General features: G+C 40.0%; 1 protein-coding gene across 2 annotated transcripts in view; it reads right to left on the reverse strand.

Annotated features, from left to right (window-relative positions):
- Nucleotides 1-11,803: 11,803 nt before the first annotated feature.
- Nucleotides 11,804-18,155, reverse strand: part of UBE3D (ubiquitin protein ligase E3D) — a 217,278-nt gene continuing 210,926 nt past the window's right edge. For both annotated transcript variants that reach the window (XM_044289798.1, XM_044289797.1), the window contains exon 10: nucleotides 11,804-12,695. In XM_044289798.1, the coding sequence (XP_044145733.1) occupies nucleotides 12,675-12,695 (21 nt within the window). In that variant the 3' untranslated portion in view covers nucleotides 11,804-12,674. The remainder of the gene's footprint in view (nucleotides 12,696-18,155) is intronic.

Below are 18,155 nucleotides of genomic sequence, written 5' to 3' on the forward strand. Positions count from 1 at the left end.
GCTGACTGACCCCCTTTTTCTTTGCAGTAGTAGTATGGAGTTAGAAGAATGAGACAGTTTTAAATCCAACTGACAACTTTACTATAACCAGACTCTTGATAACAGTTTACATCCAGTAATAAAGCAGTCTCTGATACACATGCAGGTTGGATGTGATGAATCCCAGTAAAAGGCTGTACTTGTAGTTATGTCTCAGGCTAGGGTGGTTAGTTATGTACTCACTAATATTCAGTCCTTAATCTGGTTCTGTTTCTCCAGCTTATTAATGGTGAGGCTGCCGGAAGCTAATAGATCCTTCACCTTGAATCCAAAGGTCCTTAAAGCCTGGTAAAATGGCTGTTGTCCTTTGTGTCTTTATCCACTCTTTCTCACTTGAACTAACTTCCACTAAACACAGCTAGCAGCTGCACTCTCACTCCTTCAACTCCTCCTCCTCCTTTCAACTGACTAACTAGGCCTGAACTGAGGTATATATATCCTAGTGCTATCCCGATCTAGTGGTGTAATGTGTGTAGTGCAGCTGACAGCCTGGTAACAGGGATTTCACATAAGGATGAAATACAGCATGATACAACATATAACAAAACAAGCTTTTGCAGTGCCCACGTACACTAGTGGGACGCTGCATATAGTGGGCTATGTCACCTATACAGACCCAGGAAAAAAATAGAGCTGGAGAATGTGGGTGCAGGGCAATGAGGAGCACCATTCATGGGGCCAGTGGCAGCTGCAGTCACTTTGGAGGTTTGCAACACCCAAGGGAATTTTGGCACCACAATAATGAGGCTGCTCTGCCCATACAAGCTCCAATGATGTCGCTCTAGTGACTTCCTTGACAATGTTGCTTCCCAGCTCCAATTACCAGGTAAGACAGCAGCACCCACAAAACAGCTTTCTCCTCCCTAGAAGTCTCCAGGGCAGCAGCTCGGGTCAGCACTTGGAGCTCCCCCTCTGCATCCCAGCCACTGGCCAACAGTCAGCAGAGGGATGAAGAACAGGAGACCTGCAGCTTACAGATCCAAGCGCTCCAGGTGCTACACAGGATGATGCAGCTGCTCATCCTGTGGATGTCGGTGTGTCTGTTTCCACAGTTGTCCAAAGGCCCAGCTCAATCATTAAAGTCTGGTGGGTCGAGGCTCCCGTGGGGAAACTCCAGTGTTAGGCTACTTTTGACCATTGCGTTTTGGGGCGGATCCGTCATGGATCTGCAAAAACGGAACCATTACAAAAATACAACCGCATGCATCCGACATGAACAAATCCGTTTGTATTATCTGTAACGTAGCCAAGATGGATCCGTCTTGATTACCACTGAAAGTCAAAGGGAGACGGATCCGTTTTCTATTGTGCCATTGACTTACATTGTGTGTCAGGATGGATCCGTTAGGCTCAGTTTCGTCAAGCGGACAGCAAAAACGCTGCAGGCAGGTGTCCACCTCCAGAGCAGAATGGAGACTGATCGGAGGCAAACTGATGCATTCTGAGCGGATCCTTTTCCATTCAGAATGCATTAGGGCAAAACTGATCCGTTTTGGACCGCTTGTGAGAGCCCTGAACGGATCTCACATACGGAAAGTAGCCTTAACTCACAAATGGATCTCACAAACGGAGTGTGAAAGTAGCCTTAACTGTCCATACTCTATAGCCATGGCAGAGGCCAAAAGGACACTCTTTTAGATGCCATCTGGCAATGGAAAGCTTTACTGACATAAACATTAAAAATAACGATAAAAAACGAGATGTGAAAATACCTTAAGGCTCTGTTCACACCTCATTTGATGCATATGTTGGTAAAACCTTCCAACATATGTATCAGAGAAATAGCCCAGATAGATGTAACTATAGTCCATTCAATTGTATATATCTGCCATTATTTGCAACGAGAAGTGAATTGTGCTCAGTAGGATGCTGAAGGAGGGCACATGAATTGAAATGCTCGTGGATGCCGCAACCTGAACATGGAATGAATTGACAGAACAAATTTGCACCTATGAAACTGACTGACTTGTTACATGTACGCCTGGCAGCTGAAGACATCTGTGTTAGTCCCTGAAAGGAGTTGGACCTTTCTGGACCTCTACGACCACCTTGGTTTGATGTCACTGACATCAGGAGAGATATTTATCAGCTAGCAATAACATAACACACACACAGGTATCACTGAGAAATACTCTAACTTTATTATGCTATCGCTTGGCTGTGTTAAACCAATCATAAAAGATAAACATTGGTGCTCGTACACATACTACCGGAACATCCTTATATGGTATGTGTACGTGCAGTAAGCGAAAAGGATAGGTTTTAATCAGTCACATATAAGAATGTTGTGCCGAATGACACTGAATAAGGCAAGAACGTTTGTTCTAGTTCTGGGAGATTCCCAGAATCTGTCCTGGGACAGATAAGAAAACCTAACTCCCAGTGGGGGAGCTGGAAACAGTGTGTGGGTGAGATGTTATAACAATTCTTTACATATTTAGAGAAGACAAGATGGAGTCACATTTCTCTTCAGTCCCATGTTCATATGTGCCCTCATTGCTGAGAAAAATGAAGTTTTAATATACGCAAATGAGCCTCTAGAAGCAACGGTTGTGATTACACCTAGAGCCTCAGCTCTCTCTGCAACTGCTGTGCCCTCTACACTTTGATTGACAGAGCCAGGCAGTGAAAGCATCACACTTGGCCGTGTCAATCAAAGTGCAGAGGCTCTAGGTATAATGGCAATGCCCCTATAGCTTCTAGAGGCTCATTTGCATATATTTAAATTTCATTTTTCTCAGCAATGCGGGCACATATGTACATTGGACCAACACAGATGCCTTCAGCTGCCGAGTGCACATGTAACAGGTCAGCCAGTTTCATAGGTACAAATCTGCTGACAGATGTCCTTTAAGAATATATGAATTAATGGTTCGTTGAATATATTGTAATTATATTACATGATTTGGATCAGCGGTTAGTGGAACTGCATGGTGTATAAGGACTGTTGTCCACGATTTTTTTGTTTATTGATTTTTTTTTTGTCACAGTTTACATCCAAATTTGGCATAAATCATCGGTCAACAAATAAAATATGAAAGGAATATATTTATAAATATGGAAGTGTAGGAGTTTCATGAAAGTTAAGGAACAGTATACAGTGCTCAATCAGGATACAATGGTCTCAGGATACAATATTTTCAACATACAATGGTAATTTCTAACCCATTGTAAGTTGAAACCAGACTCCGCACACAATGTCTTAGACTCAGATCCAACCAATCAAGGTCACTTCTCTGGCACAATAGCTGTATTAGTTGCTAGTTAGAAGCTTTCTGGACTGTTATATGTAAAGACTTGTTTTATCTGTGTTAGTTATCTGCCTAATTTTCTTAAATCTTTATTTTCTCTCATCTTGGATGGCATTTTGGGGCTTTGGAACGATTACTTTAAACATACAATAGTCGTCTTGGAACCAACTAATATTGCAACTTGAGGGACCTCTGTACTTATGAATACGGAAGTTTAAGAGTTTCATGAAAGTTAAGGAGCTTACTTATGAATACGGAGGTGTAGCAGCTTCATGAAAATTAAGGAGCATACTTATGAATACGGAGGTGTAGGAGATTCATGAAAGTAAAGGAGCATACTTATGAATACGTAAGTGTAGGAGTTTTATGAAAGTTAAGGAGCATACTTGTGAATACGGAAGTGTAGGAGTTTTATGAAAGTTAAGGAGCATACTTATGAATACGTAAGTGTAGGAGTTTTATGAAAGTTAAGGAGCATACTTATGAATACGGAAGTGTAGGAGTTTTATGAAAGTTAAGGAGCATACTTATGAATACGTAAGTGTAGGAGTTTTATGAAAGTTAAGGAGCATACTTATGAATACGTAAGTGTAGGAGTTTTATGAAAGTTAAGGAGCATACTTATGAATACGGAAGTGTAGGTGTTTTATGAAAGTTAAGGAGCATACTTATGAATACGTAAGTGTAGGAGTTTTATGAACGTTAAGGAGTATACTTGTAAATACGTAAGTGTAGGTGTTTTATGAAAGTTAAGAAGCATACTTATGAATACGTAAGTGTAGGAGTTTTATGAAAGTTAAGGAGCATACTTATGAATACGTAAGTGTAGGAGTTTTATGAAAGTTAAGGAGCATACTTATGAATACGTAAGTGTAGGAGTTTTATGAACGTTAAGGAGTATACTTGTAAATACGTAAGTGTAGGTGTTTTATGAAAGTTAAGAAGCATACTTATGAATACGTAAGTATAGGAGTTTTATGAAAGTTAAGGAGCATACTTATGAATACGGAAGTGTAGGAGTTTTATGAAAGTTAAGGAGCATACTTATGAATGCGGAAGTGTAGAAGTTTTATGAAAGTTAAGGAGCATACTTATGAATACGGAAGTGTAGGAGTTTTATGAAAGTTAAGGAGCATACTTATGAATACGTAAGTGTAGGAGTTTTATGAAAGTTAAGGAGCATACTTATGAATACGGAAGTGTAGGAGTTTCATGAAAGTTAAGGAGAATACTTATGAATACGGAAGTGTAGGAGTTTTATGAAAGTTAAGGAGCATACTTATGAATGCGGAAGTGTAGAAGTTTTATGAAAGTTAAGGAGCATACTTATGAATACGGAAGTGTAGGAGTTTTATGAAAGTTAAGGAGCATACTTATGAATACGGAAGTGTAAGAGTTTTATGAAAGTTAAGGAGCATACTTGTGAATACGGAAGTGCAGGAGTTTTATAAAAGTTAAGGAGAATACTTATGAATACGGAAGTGTAGTAGTTTTATGAAAGTTAAGGAGCATACTTATGAATATGGAGGTGAAGGAGTTTCATGGAAGTTAAGGAGCATACTTATGAATACAGAGGTGTAGGAGTTTCATGAAAATTAACCTTTGAGCTGAGATAAATTTTTGTAACTATTTCAAAGAGCCCATATATGCATTGAACATATAGTAGTCTGGCGGATAATCCAGAAATTAAGTGGTTGCAGAGGGTTATCACACAGTGTGGTAATTCACATAATGTTGCAAATGAGCCATCTAATAGACACAGTGTTACATTAGCGCACTGACTTTCTGTATGGTAGTTGTCCTTGCCACTTATCTGTGGGCATGAAAAGTCAGAGGAAATTACTGGCATTACATTTGTTACAGCTGTGTTTCCCAGATTGTACGGAGAGCTACTATTTAATTTTAGATAAGACTGCTCAATAGCTGATGACGCTCCGTCTGAACTTGTAATTTGTATCTCTGTCACTGCAACTTCACTTATGATTTGGAACTTGGTAAGAGACACAACAAAATCAAGGCAAATAAAAGCCCTTTAACCGGGAAGCTTTAATCTCTGCCATCTGTTTCTGTGGGTTTGTTTGAGCAAGATAATCACCTTTTATCTATAGCGGTAAAACAGACACTATAAATTATTTCTGAAATTGTCTTTACACATAGACAACACAGTCCCATTCAGCTCTACACAAATCATGACCTGCTAAAGGGCAACTCTGCTAATCAGCAAACGCAGTTCCCACTAACCACACAGAGGAAGCATTGTTTATGTCACTGCACATATTAACTACCCTGCTGTGACAGTGGGCACACGTCTGCTAGGAGAAAAGATATGCCATGAATTAGCAGGCTGTGTCCTCTCCTCTTCTTTAAAACATGGTGACACTGCAGGTGATAAGCCTGTGATTGGATTCCTATCACTCATCTGTACTTTTCTAGTGCTATAGAAATACAAAAGATCTGTAGCGGTCTAATTTAAAGTTTTCTCCAAGTTCAAAAATTTCTCCTTTACAACATCCCTATACGTCAATGGGGGCGATTTATCAAGACTGTTGTAATGGAAAACTTGCTTAGTTGTCCAGAACAGCCAATCAGATTCCACCTTTCATTTTCCGAAGGAGCTCTGAAAAATACAAGGTGTAATCTGATTTGTTGCTATGGGCAATTAAGTCAGTTTTCCTTTGCACCAGTTTTGATAAATCCTCCCAATTTAATATCTTTAAGAAAATGTAGTTTGTACAGATCTATATAACCTGTTTTATAGATGATTTTTACAGTAGTTAAACAAAAATTTAAAGGGTTATGCTATGATTGAAAATCAGACAAAAGATAGAACATGACAATCTTTAACGGGGTTTAAAGACATAACCCCTCCTTCACTCATTCAGCATGAATGAGTGGAGCAACGGAGCATGAACCCCCTTGCCCTGCATTACCCACTAACAACCCCTTTAACAAAGCTAGAACTAGCCCTGTCCCTCACATAAATCCAGTGCTTGCCCCATTCATTGCTTCACCTGCTCTGCAGGCTGGCATTTCATGCAGTATGTCCATTCTCAGTGTGTCTCTCTCTTCTCTCTCCCTATCACAGTTTAGGGCTGTCTCTCTCCATGTTACTGCTATGGCTGGTGGCAGTTGAAGGATGGAACTTAACATGTGCAACCAGGGCCGGCACCAGGTTCATATGGGCCCTTGAGAGATAAAGCCTCAGTGGGCCCCCTTGTGGCATTTTGCACGATGCACACGGCAATGAAACTGCATGTACTGTATTATAGATGTTGTCAAATACAATAGACAGAGCATGTGCGCCAGTACAAAAAATACCCCCTTCATGTGAGACCCCTATATCAGACCTCAGATCAGAACTCCATGTCAAACCCACTCCCCATATCACACCCCCTTTAGACCTCCATGTGAACCCTCTCCCATGTGACCCCCTATAGCTATGCCAGTGGGCCCACCCAGAAGTAGTGGGCCCTGGCACTTGCCCAGGTAGTGACGCCAGCTCTGTGTGGAACCACTGCAGTAGGTGGTCATGCATATTATGAAACATTTAAACATTAGGGGGTGCATTATAATAAATTAAAGAGAACATCTCAGAACTGGTGCATTTCTGTAACAGAAAATAAATAACAAAAGTAACTACTTTCTCATGCTGAATTATATTAAAGTAACACTGATACAACCCCTTTAATAAAAATGAATTCCTAGTTCTCCATTTCAAAGAATATTTCATTATTTTTTCCCACTCTGCCATCAAGTTCCAATCTGGTGATTATTAAGCTCTAACCAAGTCTACATTGCAGATATTTAGTTTAGAAATACTATATATATTGTGTTGTGGCCCAGGGCAAGTTTGTAGTATACCACAGCGGCGGCAAATGCAGCATCAGTCCATCGTTGGATTTGAGACTATTTGGCGGTTCCAACATGGTATTAGAACAACCTACAGTTTTATGTTCATTTGAGTGTTTTTAATAATTTTCACATGGCTTCTAATAGGAAAAACGAAATGAACAATTTTTTGGGTCGCTACATTATCAGCTCTTTGTTTTACACAGGCACAAAGCGTGTCCATAGGGATTCCTGTGTTTGCAGCTACTCCCATTCACTTCAATACTGAGCTGCATTACCATGCATAGCCACCCACAAGGGAAAGCAATACTCACAGGAGTATCATGTCCCCTTAAGCGCAGAGAGATTTAGAGGTCAGACTGCCACCGATCAAACATTGATGGGAAAAAAAAAAAAAAGCAATTCCGCCACATTTTTATGGGTTTTGTTTTTACAGCCTTCACTATGCGGTAAAACTGACTTGTGCTCTTCATTCTCCAGTTCAGTACGATTACAGCGATACCACATATGTCGTTTTTCTTGTGTTTTAATACTGAAAAAAAAATCTTTTGAAAATATATATATTTTTTTATAGTTATGCCTACAGAGATGTGTGAGAGCTCATTTTGTGGCGTGTATGACTTTTTTATCGCTTTTTATTAAATTTTTGTGAGGTAAAGTTAAAAAAATAGCAAATCAGTTTTTTTTTTCTGTTACACCATTTACTGTATGGGATACTTTAAAAAGATATATATAAAATTTTAATAGCATGGGCGTTTTCGCCCTTGCCGATACCCATGTTTTATTTTATTGTTTATTGTTTATTGTTTTTTATTTTGGACCACAACATGCAATCATCAGATTGCAATTTCTATAGAGTAATGTAATTATCTCCATTATCCTAGACAGAAATAGCTATATTACAATTCAGGTCTGCTACCTGCTGGACTGAATTGTAATATACAAGTAATAAGCCTAGAAGGCTAGTACAGCCTCATCTCTTACATGGAACGCCTTTCCCAATCATCCGTGTCTCCAACCTCTCAGATGCGGTGGTCACATTTAACCATGGCATCTGAGAGGTTAAATGTCCAGGAATGGCATTACTGCTGATCACGGACATTAGCTGCAGGTTTCTGCTGTATAAAACAGCAGGCACCCGCCATCTTTAAAGACCCAACATCCACCATACATGTAAGGAAATGTCGGAAAGGGGTTAATATCTTCTAGCATTGTTTTCAGAACTCCAGTGCTCTATCTGAAGCAGCATAAGGCCCCATTCAGACAACTTGAATGGCTCTGCGATCCGCAACATACAGCAAAAGATAGGACATTGTTAGCAAAACACTTGGTCATTTACTTGAAGTGACCAAGTTGGTTTGCGAAAATCTTCACTAAACAGCTCCAGAGCGAGCCGAGCAAGGAAGTCCACTGAATACAGAGCACAAACTCAGGAGTCTTAATGTTCTTTCTCTCCCTGCTCCCACCACTGATTGACAGGCTACTTTCTATAGCAGTCAGTGGTGGGAAGCAGAGAAAATGGGAGCCTGTAAATGTAAGGACTCTGGAGCTTGTGCACTGTAAAAAGACTGGGACCATTCAAGCGTGTTGCTCATGGTCTGCCACCAGTTTAGGCTGCCGTCAGATAGGAGAGCATATGTTACTTTCAATTTCTGGAGAAACTACACAGATGTTAAACAGGAGTCAATTCCTTGATTGTGTTGGCAATTTATTGAAATCAAATAGACTTTACTTCTGTGTTCATGTTTTTTAAATAGGAGCTCCAGGAATTTTGTATTGCTGGCCTATCCTCAGGATAGGTCATCAACATCTGATGGGTGGGGGGTTTGACTCCTGGCACTACTGCCGATCAACTATTTTAAGAGACCTCTTCCAAGGTTAGTGAGGTCACCATACACTGTCACATGGCATAGGTGTAGCTCAGTCCCATTCAAGTAAATGGGCCTGATCTGCATTTCCAATCACAGCTGCTATACAAGGTACAACGCTGTGCTTAGTAAGCTGTGAGATGACCCCATGCGCATTGCAGTCTGTTCAAACAACTGATCAGCGGGGTGCCAGGAAACAGATCCCCACGATCAGATATTGATGACCTATACTGAGGATAGAGCAGAAACATAAAAATCCAGGACAACCCTCTATGATGGATATTGTATGATGATATTGCGATCACAAAAGAAATTGTGAAATAAATAATCCAGTATTTACCAAAACTTACTGAATAATATTATGTTTGTATTATTGTGGTTTTATCTTTCAAGAACTCTGGTTGTCATGATCTAGAAATAAAAGATGGAAGAGGAGATTTTTTAGTGTGTCCTTATAAATTAACAAAGGTCTCAAAACAAGAACTCTAATCAATGTTCTTACGCGTGTTTATGATTTATCAATAGACATCATGTTAAACACTGAAAATATAATACAGGAACAAAAACTAATAAAGGTATGGTGCGTAGAAATAAAACTGGCAGTTTTTATAGTTGTACAGAAAAAATATTACTATTACTCTGGTCGACATTCAAGTCATTTAGAAATCACCATGCTGAAATATTCAGGATGGATGCAATTTAAAACACTATAAGGTCACAAGTATTTCTAGTACGTCAATTTAACACTCTCTGCAGGCTGTAAATGTATTTTTCCGGTATGATCCCTAAGGATCGTATAATGTTGTGCAGAATACATAGAACTGAGGATGAGTGTAATATGAGGTTTGCTTAATGTGCATTAACATTGCCACACAGGAAATAGCCAAAACAGCTCTTATCGCCAGTCAAGTAATTAAATTCTTCATTACAGAGAACCACGTCCCAAAACACGGAGGCACGACTTTCAAAATGCGTTGCTTTATTTTTGGAAACAATGTAGGCACACAAATATGATATTGAGAAGAAACAGAATGAAAAGAGGTTGAATATTGAAGACATTTCCATTTACACAACTGAAAAAAAAAATACTTATTTAACCTTGGTCATACAGAGCTGCATCCACACGCATGCTGAACATACATATGGCTAGAGAGGGGAGCATTAATCTTAAAAAAATAAAATAAAAAAATAAATAAAAAAAAGGGGATCACTTGTAAAAAAAAAACTAAATAGGTCACCCTGATTGGCTGTCTTTGACAGATTACTTTGGTACTAGACCTCCAAGTTATCACATATACTGAATGTGGAATGACTGGCTCCATGTTGGTGCTTTCCTTTGTAGGTACAACCATAGTTTTAACCAAATATGACATTACGTTACAAGATAGAGGTAGGAACAAATCAGCTGTACGAGGTGGACCCAACTGTCCTGACAGGTTTCGTGCCAATACACGCACCCAGATGTTATGTAAATTAATTTCATAACAGCCAAAAATAATTACCGTATATGGTAAGAAGTTCCTGACCTGGTTTATAAAGAAGAATGCGTGAATGGGACACAAGGGTTGCCTTAACAAAATATGGGCCGATTGCTGAGGTTAGTGCACAGCATCATCCACTGGTCACAGATTAAGGAGAGAAGAATAACGGTCCTATTTCGGAGAGGTCAGTATAACTTGTGGGGTAATTCTCTTCTCCTGTGTCTCTCTAGTTCACACCTTATGAAAATAGGTTGGCACCCATGAAAGTTGGGTGACTCTTCTAATTTTGTGTTGTTTGCTCTTATGTTGAATATGAATTCACCATCTCCAAGGGTTTCATGGGATAATATTTAAAGGGGTTGTCCAGTTTCAGGAAACCAAACAACACTTGTGATCCACCTGCAATAAAGAAAAGATCATAACTTCCCTGACAGCTTCCACGCTGCCATTCCGGTTCTCCCATGAGGGCTGTTTACCCAGCTGCGGCAGTGGTGTCACATCGACAAAATGGGGGAGATATATCAGGACTAGCAGATCCATCCACCAGTCTTGATCTCCTTGCACAGAAGCCTCTTAACAAATCAGGCACATCTATGCCCTGCTGTGCGCCAGAAAATGAAGTCTACACCAGCTACAGGCTGGCATAGACTTCAGCTATAACTTCTGCCACTTTCTGGCAAAAGTTATAGTAAATGTGGCGGCACGAAGACATGTAAATGTGGCAATGCGAAGCTCAAAAAGTCGCCCATAATGGTGCACAGATTCTGGAGTAAAGTGATTGATAAATGTCCCGCAGTGTGTCCGACGCAGCCAATTACTGACATCAGATTTCTCACAGAATGGCCACCTATAAAACGTAACCTTTATGATACTGCTATTAAAATGAAAGTCTCCTATTGTTAAAAATACTTTAAACACAACAGAACCAAAACAGGGCTAGAAATGGGTTAAATTCACAGTACAATCACCCTATGTAACGAATAGCCGCCCCGAAAAGGCTGATCCCGTATCAGGAACTTCCTATAATTCCTGAGTGCACGGGTGATACTGAATCATAGCACACAAGTCATAAAATGCACACGAGTGACATTTGTGCCAGGTTTCTTAAACACGTTGTACACGCGCACTGCAATATTTTGGGGGTGGCCCCCTTTCCGGTCAGGGTCTGCCTAGGGAACTATAGGAGGTTCCTGATATGGGATCGCCCTTATCAGGGTGGCCTTTCTGTTAGGGATATTCATTACATAGGATAATTAATGGCTGAGTTTAACCAATCCCTGATGGGTTCTGTTGTGTTTAAAGTATTTTTAACAATAGGAGACTTTCATTTTAATAGCAATATAATAAAGGGTATGTTTTATAGGTGGCCATTCTGTGAGAAATATGTTAATTCCTGACCACTTATAGACTGGAATACTGACTCCTGCCTGGTCAGTTCAGTGATGGCTGAACCTCGGCAGAGGTGGTCACATGTTGTTGAAGAACTGCTGGGAGAACTGGAGCAGAGGGTAAGTAATCATCTATTCTTTACTGCAGGTGGATCACAGGTGCTGTTCAGTTTTCTTCTGAAACAGGACTACCCCTTTAACAGGAATCAGGCTTATATTGAATGTGTTAAAATTAGCAAAATACCTGTTCTACATTAGAAGAGCCACCTTTATCTTGTACAATTGAAGAATATATATTTGAGTAATTGTCACATTCAATAATAGGTATTATGCAATCAGTCTTTCTTTCGAGGAGCCTTGTTTGTGTGTCATATAGATTAATCATTGATAGGCAAATATGACAAGTAAAGAGGGACGAAAACTACAAATATAAATTATTCCAAGATTTGATTAAAACAGTTATTTTCCACTACATAAAAAAAAATCATCTTAAAGAGATACAACACTGCTGGATGTAAGCCTAGTAGGACCTGGTACATGTTGGGATTTGGATAATGGGATCCCAGGGGAATGGCATTTCTTTTTAAAGGTTGTCCAAATTCTCCACTGAATTCTAGCCAAAATACAGACTTCTCTACCCTATGCTTATAACGGGGATAGCCGACCTTCATCTGTATCTCACATTATGTGACAACTGACATTTGTCTTCTTGGTCATGTATATTCATTCGCATTTGTTGTTTACTGGAGAAGAGCAGTATCCAATTATAAGAAACACAAGGGCTTAGAGATTAGGTCCTCATATCTTCAAGTAGGCTACCTGCAGAAAGATAAAAAATACACAGTCAATGTGGCCTACAGCTAAAATACACATTGCAATATTTACTGCCTGTTCTGATAAATGTAACATTTTATACATTAGCATACTATAATTACACATTTTGGCTGATTACTAGTTCCAGAAATCAGATGAAACCCTATGACAGGACACACACTTTAACTCTTTATTCATACAGTACAGTGCCTAAATATTGAACAATACACACAAGTAGTAAAGATGAGTCATTCATTTATTATAATAAAAAAAACACCCTTAAAGGGGTGTTCTGGTTCTTTCACATTATCCCAATCACGAGAACGGGGACCCCATGCCCCTGAATTGAACGGAGAGGGTCCCAGGTCGCACATGTGCTCCATTCATTACTATGGCCGCTCCCTTCATTTCAGGGGGAGAGCAAGGGCTACGGGGCCCCTGTTCTTGTGATCAGAGAGGTGTAAATATATTGAAAAATATGGTGTTCAGAATGAGCGCCATATATTTGAAATACCTGTTCCGCTTTTTCTGACATAAAAGTTGGATAAAGTGGATAAGGCCCAAGGCAAATTCATAACTGTCGTTCATCTGGGACATTGCACATATTCTGCATTGCCTGGGAAACTAGGTGCAGGGGGCCCATACTAAGTTTTACTATGGGGCCCTATAAGATCTGAATATGGCCCTGAATATAGGCATGTATAAATGTTCACAGTGTACTGTACATCTATCATATAATGCAATAATATTACGATAGGTCGGCATCTCACCTCTGGGACCTCATCAGATCTGCAGAACAAAGGTACTAAAGTTGTTCTCAACAGTTCCCTGAACACTAGGTGGCTGGGAGCATCCAGAGTGAGGAGATACACTGAACTAGCATTGTGGCCCCTTCATTTACAGGCTGCCATATACATTGAATAGCTGTCGACCAGCCAACAGCTATCTCTCCGGACTTCCCAATACAAAGTGATGTTCGGTTCAATGGGGAGAGGGAAGAAGACAAAAGGATTAGAGGAAAATATTCATTTTGCCTGATCTTTTTCTCCGCCAACATTATCTGTATAGGGACAGTCGGGTGCTCCCCACACATATTAGACTGCTGGATGAATCCGCTGTTCTCGGAGGGTTCGGCCTACAATACACTAATGCAACCTTTAGGATCAGTTGGGGTCCTGGCAGTCAAAACAACATTGACCAGTAAGCTCTGATAAATTCCAGTAACATAGGAACAGATATATGGCACTACCAATTGTAGAGGTGCTCAAGTAGGATTTTACTCCATACAAATACAATAAAATGCGGCACTCAAACAGAAAATCTGTTTACAGTATTTCATGGCAATCCACAGAGGTGAACTTAGCCACAATTATGAGGCTCTACATGGAGACTCAGCTGGTCCCCTAGGATTTCAATGGGAGTCAGGTCAGGAGAAAGTGCAGGCCACTCCATTTGAGGTAGACCAGTCTCCAGCAGCCATTCCCTAATGATGTGACCTCGACGAGCTAGCGCATTGTTGTCCATGAAAATAAAATGAGGCCTCTGTTGTTCATGCACAGGCACATTGACTGGATTTATGATGTTATTCAAGTAGTATGGGCTTGTCACTGTACCATTCACAAAATTTATGGCAGTTCTGTATTTACTAGACACACCTGCCCACACTGTAACACCACCACCACCACTAAAGGCTCGTCTGCTGACAACAGTGGCTGATGCATAGCGCTCTCCTTGACGTCTCTGACATAGTTGGCGGCCATCATTTTTGCTGAGCTTGAATCGACTTTCATCAGTGAATAGCACTAAGGCCCACTGGTCCCTCGTCCAGCATAGATGCTCCCTGGCTCATGTAAGACGATTTCCCAGGTGGTGTAGTAAGGTACCCCTGCAAGTCGTCTAGCACGCAGACCACACTGTTGTAAACAGTCTTTAAATGGTGTGACGTGACACTTCCTCCCTTAAATGTGCCTGGAGTTGTGTGGAATTCATCATCCAGGCACTGTTCACAATGAAGTGGTCATCAGTATGGGATGTGGCCAAAGGACGCCCACTTCTATGCCTTTATCTCTGTTCCAACCTGCTGATGACACTCTGTGACACTCTAACCTCAGTGACCACTTACATCTGAGAACATTCTGCCTGAAGACTCGCAATGGCGAGGTACTGTTGATCAATTGTTAGGTGTCGTCTTGGTCTCATGATGTCAAAATGTGAACAGCATGATGAGGAGGACTGTTTAAATACCAATTAAAATTGAACCATAAAATTTATTGGGGGAGATTCATGGATCAAACACGTGTTGTAAATTTTGCCATTGCCTTGTTAGAGAACAGCAGGTTATGCAAAAAGTACTGAAACATTGAACAGTTGGCATTTAAAAGTTTAGAGAAGGTCACATTAAGTTCAAGATTAGAGGGCATTTTAGGTTCATCCTGATATTTCACCTACAAGCCAAATATCCCCCTAACGTTTTGTGAGAAGTGTATATTAGCCATCATATTAAAACCTGCCTAATATTGTATAACTCTGCTTGTGCCGTCAAAACAGTGCTAATCTGTCCAGGCATGGAAGATCTCTGTAAGTGTTTTGTGGCATCTGAAACCAAAACTTATCAGCAGATCCAATTATCTGGAAGGTGGGGGCATACATGATTTCCTTGCATATGCCCCAGATGGTCAATCAGATTGAGATTTGGAGAATTTGGAGGTCAAAGGAGCTCTTTGAATTTTCAGTCATGTACCTCAAACCATTTCTGAACAATTTTACAGTGTGGCGGGGCACATTCTCTTGCTAAAAGAAGCCACTGTCATTATGGAATACCATTGCCATAGAGGGGTGTACTTGGTCTGCAACAATGTTGAGGGAGGGGGTACATGTCAATTTAATTTATATATATATATATATATATATATATATATATATATACACAGTATATATGAATACAGGATCCAAAGTTCCCCAGCAGAATATTACACAGATCATCTTACCATTTTTTATAGCAGCTCTTCTGTGGGATCAGACCAGACAGGCTAGATGTTGTTCCCACACACATTAATGAGCTCACCAGTTGTCCTTATTTTAAACAGTTTTGGTAGGTATTAACTTCTACATACTGGAAGTACCCCCACAAGAACTGCTGTTTTAGAAATTATCTGAACCAGTCATCTAGCCAACACAAGGTGGACCTTGCCAACATTGCTAAGATCCTTTCGCTTGCCCACTTTCCTGCTTCCGACAAATCAACTTCAGGAACTGACTGCTGCCTAAAAAAAATCCCACCCCTTAACAGGTGGTATTTTAACAAGATAATGTTATAGCTGACTGCCATGTGTGTGTTTATATACAGTATATATAAATTGATATATGGGTGACAAAAGAAATTACAGAGATGCTGGGGCACAAATCTTACATGTTGTAGCACCAGCATATGAGCATTAAAGAGGTTTTTATGGGTGTTCTATACTGATGGCTTATCCTTAGAACATGGCCTCCTTGCAGACTATCAAGCCCAACACCGCCCATTAGATAGTGTCTGTGCTAGGTATTGCAGCTCAGCCACATTCACTTGAATGGAACTGAGCTGCAACTAAGCCATGTAACCGATGAATGTGACGTCACATGCCTAGGAATAAGCTGCGGCACTCAAAATGGCAGGGTCTCTTCAAACAGCTGATGGCCACGGGTCCTGGGAGTCGGATCCCTGCAGATCTGATATCGATTACTTATCCTGAGGAAACACTATCAATATCAAATTTTTTAAAAACACCCTCAACTTAAAAGATCATGAACAATGGTGTGTCCCATCAGGCATATAACCGAGGAAGAGCACTCCGTAGGACTCCAATCCAATACCTTATATTCAATATACATAAATATGTTACACAATATGTTTTTTTCTTTTTTTAGCCTAAAATCAGATTTCCCTGTGGAAATAAATGTTTGTAATCTCTGAATAACCCACTTGCTACTGAACTTGAAGTGATGAATTACAGGATAACAACAGAACTCCATGGCCGATGACATATTATAGAGATTGTGTCCATGTAATACTGTCACTCACTGAGGGTGAATCCTCAAAGTGAAGACACAAAGTGGATGATACATAAAAAGAAAGGACAATTATAATACCTTCCATGCAATCTATTTTCTTAGAGACACATTAATAAAGCCTCCCAAACTCACATTATATACTGGTAACAAAGTAACATACAGTTACTAGCTGATCTATTGGTTTTCAACAACTCAAGACAAAACCATCTATATTTCAAGATCTCAAAAGTCTTATACAAATAAATATTATTAATTAAAAAAGAACACACACACAAACCTATTACAAGTAGGTAAGTAGTAAAAATGTAAAGCAAATGTAAAAATGTCTGAATGGCGCATATTTCATCTATATACAGCATATCCAGCAGAAAATAAAGGCACGCATGCACACTGTGACCTACAATGGAAGTGCTTGAGATGTTTTAATGATTTGTGCCTGGAAGAAACAAGTCCTGCTTATTCACTCGCTTAGCCTGGAGGACTAAATTTTTACATTAAATCTTGAAGAACACTGCAAAAAAAAAGAAGAAAAAAGCATACAACTCAAATTGTCCTGACAGACCTAAAAATGTAAGGGGATAAGCCACTATATATGAATTTGGAAAGTCTTCAGACCCTTTTTTCACATTTTGTTATGTTGCGGCCTTGTGCTTAACATAAAAAAAAAAATATTCCAGCTTTTCCCGTCATTCTGCACTCGATACCCCAAAATGTGCTAAAAACTAAAATATTGCATTGACAGAAGTATTCAGACCCTTTACTGAGTACTTAGTTAAATCTTCTTCCAGTCTTCTTGGGTATGATGCCACATGGTTTGCACACCTGGATTTGGGGATTCTCTGTAATTTTTCTCTGCAGATTATCTTAAGCTCTGTCAGGTTGGGTGGGGACCATCAGTGGACAGCCATTTTCAGGTCTCTCAAGAGATATTCGCTTGGGTTCAAGTCAGGGCTCTGGCTAGGCCACTGAAGGACATTCACAGAGTTGTCCTTTTTGTCTTGGCTGTGTGCTTAAGGTCATTGCCTTCTTGAAAGGTGAACCTTTAGCTCAGTCTGAAGTCCAGAGCACTCTGGATCAGGTTTTCATTAAGAATATCTCTACTCCATTTAGCTTTCTCTCATCTGTGACCAGTCTCCCTGTCAAAGCTGCTGAAAAACATCCCCTCTAGATGATTGTGCCACCACGATGCTTTATTGAAGAGAAGATATTGGGCAGGTCATGAGCAGTGACTGGTTTCCTTCAAACATGACACTTGGAATTGAGGCCAAAAAGTTCAATCTTGGTTACATCACAGCACAGAATCTTGTTTCTCACAGTCAGAGTCATTTAGGTGCTTTCATGCAAACTCCAGATGGGTTTTAACATGTATGTTACTGAGGAGATGCCTTTTTTTCTGGTCACTCTGCAATAAAGTCC

This window comes from Bufo gargarizans, chromosome 4 (genome assembly GCF_014858855.1).
Source record: "Bufo gargarizans isolate SCDJY-AF-19 chromosome 4, ASM1485885v1, whole genome shotgun sequence".
Classification (NCBI taxonomy): Eukaryota; Metazoa; Chordata; class Amphibia; order Anura; family Bufonidae; genus Bufo; species Bufo gargarizans.